The sequence below is a fragment of the Lipotes vexillifer genome, unplaced genomic scaffold (assembly GCF_000442215.2).
Source record: "Lipotes vexillifer unplaced genomic scaffold, Lipotes_vexillifer_v1.1 scaffold182, whole genome shotgun sequence".
NCBI classification, from domain to species: Eukaryota; Metazoa; Chordata; class Mammalia; order Artiodactyla; family Lipotidae; genus Lipotes; species Lipotes vexillifer.
Window position 1 is genome coordinate 5,415,129 of NW_006798798.1, and position 9,310 is coordinate 5,424,438.

Here is a 9,310-nt window from a genome sequence, read left to right on the forward strand (position 1 = left end):
CCCCCCGCCGCTCCAGCCCTGGCGAGCGCGAGCTCCGGCTCGCTGTGCCGCGTAGAGCGTAATCTCAGCGCACTCCTCCCCACGCCCCCACCCACAGGCAGAAGATGCCGGTGCAAATTCAACCAGCAGCAGAGGTAAGAAGCCTCTCTGGACTCTCACTCATCTACTCCCGCTCTGAAGGAGCACTGGGGGTGAGGCCGGAAGTCCACTCAATCCAGAGCCAGAGAGACCCCTCGGCAAATATGTATCAAGCACCTACTACGTGCCCAGCCCCAAGCCAGGCCTTGGGACCAAGCCACGAATTAACTGCCCTCCCTGCCTGGCTGAGCTTCCGGCCCAGTGGGGGCGGTGGCGATGGGCTCCAACAGACCCACAAATATAAAATCACGAAGCGCCGTAAGTGCTGTGAAAGAAAGAGCCGCGGCGAAATGAGATCACCTCACTTGGCGGCCCAGTTTAGCTCGGAGTCCTGTTTCTAGCTCTCTGATTCATCCTTAAATAAAAATGCAAAGCCCAGGCAATGTATGAATACCTTGTCGGTATTAAGATACTTGTAGATGTTATTATAAATAAAGGTAGTATTTATTGGGTGTGTCCCACGTGCAGGATGCTGTTTCATGATGTGTTATTTACCCCTCACACCATATCTATAAGGCAGGTGCTTTTATTAACCTCATTTTACAGATGAGGAAACCAAGGCACAGGAAGGTGGTCACACGCCCCAAATCGCTCAACTGCAAGATGAAGGCTCCAGGTTTCTAACCTAGGCCGTCTCCAGGCAATCTGCCCTCAAGTCGCTTTGGCTATACCTCCTTTCCAAATTCTAGTTCCTTCTCCAGCACTCGGGGAGGTACTCTCTGTTACCGGCTTGGAGCGCCTCCTGCCAAACACTTAAACTGCTCCTGGGTGCACTGGATTTTCTGGCGGCCCGGAACCTGCTCCTCGCCCATCTCTGGGTCTCAGCACGCAAGTCTGTGAAATGGGGGCTGCACTGGGGTTTCCCGGGTGTAGCTGCCTCTCTCCTTTTCCATCCCCAATTCCTTCTGCATCTCCTTTCTCAGGACTGGGGAACCTGATGAAGAGGAGGGAACTTTCCGCAGCTCAATCCGCCGTGAGTTTGGGGAGACTTCGGGTGTTTGGGGATGCAAGCTGGTTCCAAGAACCCCTTTCCTGGTCCTCCGTGGGCGCGTGGAGCGGGGGGCTTGATCTGAAACCCGAGGTCGGGGAGTTGCCCTGCTGTGCTCCCACCTTCCAGAGGAGCTGGGGTGCCCCTCCTGCTATCCGAACTCTATGTGTTCCCCCTTAGGTCTGTCCACCCGCAGGCGGTAGAGACACCTGGTGCGATGGAAGCCAGCCAGGTCCTGCAGCTCTGACTAGGCTGGAGGGGGGAGGGGGGGAGGAGGAGGGGGCGAAGGGCTGGGATAGGGGGCTTGGAGGGCTCTCCTGCCTCTTACCCTTTTCACCCACACAGAATTCCCCTGGCACCTGACGCCTCCCACCCACCTTCCGCGCGCCCACCTCCATCTGGACTGTCCTCTTCCCCAGCCCTGCCCCCACAGACTCCTGTCTGCCGCTCAGATTTCCAATAAAACGTGCTTTTCTGTCTTGACAGAGCAGTGTGGATCTGTCAGTCCCTTCGCGCGGAAAGCCTGGGCGCCCCCTTGGCCCCGGCAGAGGGCGCCCCCACCCTTGGGGAAAGGGCGGGGACGTCGGCAGTGGGCGGGGGCGGAGGCGGGGGTGGCTGGGACGGGGGCGGGCTCTCCGGGCCCCCATTGGCTACGGCCCCCTCCACACCAGGGCTCCCCCCGTCTCCCCCCGACAACAGTCCGTCCTGGTTCCAGCTGCTGCAGCCGCGCCTTCACCGCCTCGGCATCCAGCCGCCCCCTGCTCCGGCTTGGCATGGCGACCCCGACCCAGGTCACCACAAAGGGTGAGCGTCGCCTGGGGAGAGGGCGCAGGGGGTCTCCGGGATCTTAGAGCTTAGGAGAGAGGATCTGGGGAGATTCCAGTACTGGAAGGGGAGGGGAATGGGGAAGGGGATGTCCGTTCCTACCATGGGCGGAGGCCCCTGCAGTGCACCCCTTGGCACCCCTCCAGGCCTCTTGGACACCTTCTCCCGGTGGTGTCGTTCCTGTGCGGGACCCGTGGTTGGAGAGCGGCAGTCCCGGGAGAAAGGATGCTCGGACCGGTAGCTATAGCAACCGGGTGGCTGGTCCAGCACAGCGGTGGTAGTGGACTCGAAGAGATGGGCTTCGAAGGTGGGAGCGGGTGGATCTGCAGCCACAGAGGTTCTCGCAGATTTCAGGAGGGTAAGGGGAGGGGGTCCATATGCCTCTTGTTTTTCTAGTGCTGGCACCTACGGTGGGTGTTTCCTGAAACCTCTGACAGGCAGGTTCAGTGGGAAGCAGGGAGAAAGAGGGAAAGATAGGAGCTGGAGGAAGTGAGAGAGAGACGGAGAGAGACAGAAAGAGCAAGAGAGAGGGAGACCGAAAGGAATACAGAAAGAGACTGACAGAGAGCCTGAAAGAGATAGAGACTGAGAGACAGAGGGACTGAGGCAACTATGGAGAGGGAGGCATAAAGACACAGAGGGGGAGAGAGAGAGAGAGATGGCCCCACAGCGTGAGAGGGAAATGGAAAAGAGAAGGGGGGGTGGCACAGGGTGGGGCCCGTACCACTGCAGTGAGCCCCCATGGGCAGGGATGGGTGTCAGGACCCTCCTTCCCAGCCCACATTCGGGGTGTTGTCTGGTCCGAAAGGTGCACTTGGGTGTTCACACAGATGCCCCTCCCTACCTCCATCGCCCACACAGAGATTTACATTTCACACCATTAGTCCAATTATGCACCCCCGAAATACTGACCCCCCCAACAGCCCCCTTTCTTGAGCCTGCTTCTGCAGAGGGGCAAGGGGAAGGATGCTTCCATGGTGGGGGAGAGGTGGGCAAGGGAGGGTCTCTTGCGCTGAGAGCAGGGCCAGGGGAGAGGCCAGCGGTGCTGAGGAACCTCTGGCAAGTGAAGGGAGCCCCAATTCCACTCTGATCTCTCCTCCCCTGCCCGCTTTCCTGGGAGGCGGGGGCTGCTGCACTGAGCCATATCTGCAGAATTTGAAGCAGGGTGGGGGGGTGGGGGTGGGGGGGCGGTTGCAGAGGCTGGAAGCCACCCTGGGGAGAGGGGGCAGGGCTGAGGCAGCAAGCCTGGCGGGAGCCTAGTGCTTCCTTTCGCAGAGATGATGGTTAGCAGGATCGATGGCAGCAGACGGGCAGAGGTGGGAGGACAGATGCCTCCACCTCCCCACACCCTTTCTCCAGTCACAGCAGGAGAGGGGACCACAGGTCTTGGGAAACCCCGGGGGAGGAAATGCATGTTGCCTGTTGCAAACCACTTAATGAAATTAATTAATGAATGAATGGATTGTTTTGGGGCGGGGGATGGCTCCCGCATCCCCCCATCCCCCACCCCATCAGAGAGCAGGAGGGTGTGTTGGGGACAAACAGAAAGAAGATGCAGGAGCACAGCTGGGCCTGGGTCCCTATCCCTAAGAAGGACCCTCCTCTTGGCCAGAAGCCAGTCCTGCAGAGGCAACAACAGGAGGTACAAAGGGAGCAGAGGCAGTCAAGTTTGGCCCCAGAGTTAGAAACCCAACCCCCAAGTCCCACACAGAACCCTATCCAGCCTGGGGTACCCAGACCCATCAACTTTCTTCACCTCTCAAGATGCCCCAGTTGCCATAGTAACCACCTCCTTCCTGATGTCTCCTTGGCAACTGGCCAGGAGTGGTGCACATTCCTTCTCCTGCCTCCTGGCTCCACCCTTAGCTCAGCCTCGTCCTGAGGACCCAGATTGCTGGGGCAGCAGAGACCAGAAGAGGAACTTCTGCATGGAGCAAGGAGCACCCAGGGAGGAACCAAAGAGGACTCTGGGGCAGGGGCTCACCCACTGGGCTTCTCTGATGGTTTGGGGAGGCAGGATGTGTGGAAACACAGGAGACAAAAGCAGGATAATTCAACTGCTCCACCTCTGATGCAGTCTCCCTGCAGCCAAGTAGGAGCTCATTCATTCATTCATTCATTCATTCTAGAAAACGTCTTTGAAAAACTTTATAAATGCCAGGATTAACAGTAGAGATGAATCCAATAAATTTACTCTCCATCTGCTGGGGGAGCTAAGACAGAGCACAGATGGCTCTAAAATAACGTTTCCCCATCTTGATGCTTATGAGTACCACCTTCATGATTTTTGTCCTGTCCAAATGTTCCCCACACTGATATTTATTTAACATTTTTCCTTCAAAGAATTAACTTTTAAAAAACTTTGTTAGCTTTATTTTATACTGCCACCACAAATGGAAAATCAGGAATTTTTCTTTTTTTGGTCTTACATTGAAGGCAAATATTAAAATGATCTTAAACAGGTGACTTCACTTTTCTGAGCCTCAGTGTTCCTCTTTTGTGGAATGAGGATGAACATAGCGCCTATATCAGAGAGCTGCTGTGAAGATAACTGTGTTAATATCTGTAAAGTGCTTAGAAGAGAGCCTGGCATGGACTCAGTGCTATCAAATGCTGCTTAGATAAATAAATAAAGGAGAAAAGCAAATAACGTCATAACAGTCTATTTAGATATTGTTGCCTGCTGAAGGCCCTGAACCCAAGGCCTGTTTTATCTTGGGAGATTAACAAGGGTTGGAAAGTGTAGAGTCACATCAGCTCCTATTTAAGACTTGCTCTTTGAAGATTGGACAGGGAAGTGAGAAGGGTGAACTTACACACTGTGAGTCAGTGCTAATCAGGGTCTTGCCTGGGTGCCACCTGCATGAGTCAGTTTAAACTAGAGTATGCTGTGGTAACAAAAAATCTCAGGGCTTCCCTGGTGGCGCAGTGGTTGAGAGTCCGCCTGCCGATGCAGGGGACGCGGGTTTGTGCCCCGTTCCGGGAAGATCCCACGTGCCGTGGAACGGCTGGGCCCGTGAGCCACGGCCGCTGAGCCTGCGTGTCCGGAGCCTGTGCTCCACGATGGGGGAGGCCACAACAGTGAGAGGCCCGCGTACCGCAAAAAAAGAAAAAAAAAAAAAATCTCAGTGGCTTCTCACAGTGAAGGTAGATTTCTCATTTAGACTATGTGGCCACCACAGGTCAACTGGGGGGGCGGTTCTCTACTCACCAAAGAAAACTGGAGAAGCCACGATCCTGAGCATTCATATCACCAGGCCAAAGGCAAAAGAGAGTTCTTGCATGGGCACTTAAATGCTGCAGAGTTCATTGGCCTGAATTAGTCATATGTCCCCCTTCCCAACCTCAAGGTAGCCAACCTTCCTGAGCCTGGATAGGGGAAGAACATTAATGACAACATCTGGCATCTCCCTGGCACTCCTGATACCCCACCCCCACCCCCGCTCCCCTAGTGGCGCTTGTTTTGCAGAATTGTGCTCTAATCAAGGCAGAGTGTACTAAAAGCTGTCAGAGGAATTAGGGAAGCATCAGGATGGGTTTCTTGAATGGGAAGGATGTTCTGAGCTCTCCTGAAGGGGAATATAGTTTGAGACAGGGAGGTGGGAGTTGGGGAAAAGTAAATCCACAGACACACAGACACACACACGTTTTATCCACATGTTAACATTTATGAAATCAGAGTGAGTCTTCCAATGGATGAGTATGTTTTATGTGGTACAGCTACATACATATGCATACATATACACACACACTGGGAAAGTTATTACAAAGTCAATTTTGAATCTTTAAATTGGTGTCTGAGAAATAAGTAATATAGGATATATATATAATATAGTATGATATAATATAATATAAAATTTTGGACATCTCTGCTCTGCTGGATTTGGTGTCAGGAGCAAGTGGATGAGAGCAGTAGCCACAGTGCCTGCCTTTTGGAGCTCTCAGATGGCTGAGAAGTTTCAGGGAGTGTTCAGGGGAAGCCGATACACTCAGCAGTCCACTCAGCAGTGGGATTGGAGTCTCAGCATCGTATGCAAATGGGACTATATATGTGTATTTCAGGAAATGAGTCCATGCTTGCATTAGACCTCCACGGTGGGCTAGGACCAGGACCGCCATGTATGGTTAGGTAGGTTGTACACTGTACAAGGGAAGGTATCGACCAATGGAATGAGTGGGGGCTGGAATCCAGCCTATGCTCCTCTCTTTAAGCTTTGTGTCTGGCCATGAGGCTACATCATCCAGAGCAAGTGGTCTCATTATCTGATTTCTACACAGAAACCACTGGACCAGTGGCCCCATCAGGATACTCAAAAATGTTAAGAAGCTCATTGTTGAAATTTTTTTCCCCCTCTCTTTCTCTGCCTTCTTGCCACAGTTCCTCAGGAACCTGACCCATTTTACTACGGTGAGTGGCAGATTCTGTGATGAGGGTACCCTGGGGCTGGATGGAGGGGTGGCTGTAGATCCCCATGGGTCACTGCTGAAGTGGTTTCAGCTATGGCTACACGCTACGTGCTGGCCCACTGGCCATGTGACCATGTGGATATAATTCACATCAGCTGGGCTCATGGAGGGCTGAGTCAGACTTGGGGAGTGGGTACCCTCTATGGACCCTCTCTAGGCTTCACCAGCACTCTGGGCTGGTGCACTGGGATCATCAGAGAAGCAAACAACCCTGACACCAGGCTGCTGGGATTTGAATCCTGGATTATCCACTCACTAGCTGTGTGGCCTTGAGCAAGAAACTTTGCCTCTCTGGGCCCTCCTGTAAATATAGAATAGTAATGGTTCCTACCTACAAGGACTGTGGGAAGGAGTTACTCGGATGATATCATTAAATCTTCCCCACAGCACTGAAGCTCAAAAAATGACTCCAGGTCTAGCAGAACTGACCCCAGTTCCCCCTCTAAATACCCTCCTGCCCTCTCCCATTGCTCACTCATACCGCTTCTCCATAGGCCAAGTTCTTTCCTGCCTCAGGGCCTTTGCACTTACTGTTCCCTCTGCCAGAATACTCTTCCTCTAGCTCTCCACACAGCTCCTTTTTCTTCTTCAGGCCTCAGATCAAATAATGACTGCCTACTAGGAGAAGCCCTCCTGACTCCCCAGCAAGAGGGGCTACACCCACATCTAGCCATGGTCACATGACTGAGGTTTTTGGTTTTCTTTTGTTTATCACAATATGAAGGACAACTCCCTGAGGGCAGGGGCCTGGGCTGCTGCTGGTACGGAGTGGATGCTTTATAAATTAATATTTTTATAAATGTTTACTACAGCATACTAGACAAGAATAATTCTTATGAAGGAAAATAAAAGAAAGAATGAGATTAGGAAATGTTGAGGAGAGCATGGAAAATTCTAAATGAGACAGCCAGAGAATGTGTCACTAGCATTTGAATAAAGCCCAGAAGTTGGTAAGGGAGGGATATTTGGGAGAGGAGCTTTCAGGCAGAGGGCTCAGCAAGTGCAAAAGCCCTGAGGTAGGACCATGCCTGATAGGCTCCAGGAACTGCAGGGAGACTGGTGTGCTTGGAGTAGGGGATGAGCTCTGAGAAGGCATAGGAAGGCATAGGAACTAGATGATACAGGGCCTCATGGGCTGTGGGGAGGACTTTGGCTTTTCCTTGCAATGCAGTGGAAGTTGGAGGGGGTGGAGTGGTGCGCTCTGAACTCAGGAAGACCCTGATCAGACTCAGGTGTTAACAGGATCCCTATGGCTGGAGGGTTGAGTAGGGGGATGGGTGACAGAGAGACCACAGAGAAGGCTGTTTGCTGAAAAACATACATACATATATATATATATATATATATATGCGCAATAGAGGAAGGTCATATCTATATCTATATCTATGGCCAAAGAATCCAGAGAAGGGTAAAGAGGAGAGGTTAAGGGGAGCGCCCAATGCCCAAGGCCATGCACTTGATCCTCACGTTGACCCACTGGAGGAGCCTGCAGCCTTGAAACCAGGCCAAGGCTCCAGGGGAGCTGAGGTGCTGCCCCCACTTTGATGTCCTCCAATATCTTCCCCAGACTATGATACTGTCCAGACCGTGGGCATGACTCTGGCTACCATATTGTTCCTGCTGGGCATCCTCATCATCATCAGTAAGTGTGACCCCTTCTTGGGCTCCAAAGCCCTGGGCACCTACAGTTCCCCTGCTGGCTTTTGTCCAGACCCTTATGTCCTGTCTCCTTGTTCTGTTCTGTCTCTGTCCTAACAGGCAAGAAGGTGAAGTGCAGGAAGGCGGACTCCAGGTCTGAGAGGTCCGGCAGCAGTGGGGAGAGACGGGGAGGGGTGGGAGCAACCTGGGGCGCAGGGGTGCTGCTAAACAAAAGGGCCCCCAGGGCCTGCCAGGTGTTTCCCAGAAAGCCTGTGCAACTAAGCCTGTTTATGCTTTTCTCTCTCATCTTTGCTTCCACAGCCCAACATGCAAATCCTGTAAGTCGGAGCTTCCCTCCTCAGGTGAGGGTGTGAAAGGGTGTGGTTCTGGGAAGATGGGTGGGAGCAGGGAGGGGAGTCAGAGGGGAAACTGCACTGGATGTCCCTAAGAATGGGGCCACCAACGACGGAGCTGAGACCCTGCCGATGAAACGTGTTAAGACATGAAGTTAGCGGGATGTGAAATGTCCTAAAGGGTCCTTGAAACTGCCCAGAAACAAGAACCTAATCTCCTAAAAGCAAGGATGAACTAATTACCCAGAAGAGAAAGCCACAGCCTGTAGAGAGAGGGCTCCACATGGGAAAAGGATGTTGGCAGTCAGAATGAAGGCAGAGTTGAGCACTAGAGAAGGCAGGAAGATAGAATGTTTTCCAGACTTTAGTGTTCAGTTGGGAAGGTCTAGGATGAAATGACTGAGAAAAAGGGAGGAAGGAAGGAAGGAAGGAAGGAAGGCTTGTGAATAATTGAATCAAAAAACAAAAGGAGAGACATATAGAATACAGGTTTTAAAAATTGATATTGGAGGGCTTCCCTGGTGGCGCAGTGGTTGAGAGTCCGCCTGCTGATGCAGGGGACACAGGTTCGTGCCCAGGTCCCGGAAGATCCCACATGCCGCGGAGCGGCTGTGCCAGTGAGCCATGGCCGCTGAGCGCGCGCGTCAGGAGCCTGTGCTCCTCAACGGGAGAGGCCGCGACAGTGAGAGGCCCGCGTACCGCAGGAGGGAAAAAAAAACAAAAACAAAAAACCTACTAGATTTACATGGGATTAGTATAGGTGTGAGGATGGAAAGACGGAAGTATAGGATAAAGAGTGAAGAGAATGGGGGTGTAAGAGGAGGTGGAGGGTGCAGGAGGGGATAGAGGAAGAGGGGGAAGGAGTCCCTAGAAGGGGTGGAGAATGGAGGGGGAGGGTGGA

General features: G+C 52.8%; 2 protein-coding genes across 3 annotated transcripts in view; both read left to right on the top strand.

Moving 5' to 3' along the window:
- FXYD1 (FXYD domain containing ion transport regulator 1) overlaps window positions 1–1,612 on the top strand; it is a 5,381-nt gene extending 3,769 nt beyond the window's left edge. For both annotated transcript variants that reach the window (XM_007470975.1, XM_007470974.1), the window contains exons 5-8: window positions 98–134; window positions 1,062–1,111; window positions 1,307–1,358; window positions 1,472–1,612. In XM_007470975.1, the coding sequence (XP_007471037.1) occupies window positions 98–134; window positions 1,062–1,111; window positions 1,307–1,329 (110 nt within the window). In that variant the 3' untranslated portion in view covers window positions 1,330–1,358; window positions 1,472–1,612. The remainder of the gene's footprint in view (window positions 1–97; window positions 135–1,061; window positions 1,112–1,306; window positions 1,359–1,471) is intronic.
- Window positions 1,613–1,899: 287 nt separating this feature from the next.
- FXYD7 (FXYD domain containing ion transport regulator 7) overlaps window positions 1,900–9,310 on the top strand; it is an 8,317-nt gene continuing 906 nt past the window's right edge. The window contains exons 1-5 of the mRNA XM_007470976.1: window positions 1,900–1,930; window positions 6,330–6,359; window positions 7,986–8,060; window positions 8,177–8,219; window positions 8,378–8,418. Of these exons, the coding sequence (XP_007471038.1) occupies window positions 1,900–1,930; window positions 6,330–6,359; window positions 7,986–8,060; window positions 8,177–8,219; window positions 8,378–8,418 (220 nt within the window). The remainder of the gene's footprint in view (window positions 1,931–6,329; window positions 6,360–7,985; window positions 8,061–8,176; window positions 8,220–8,377; window positions 8,419–9,310) is intronic.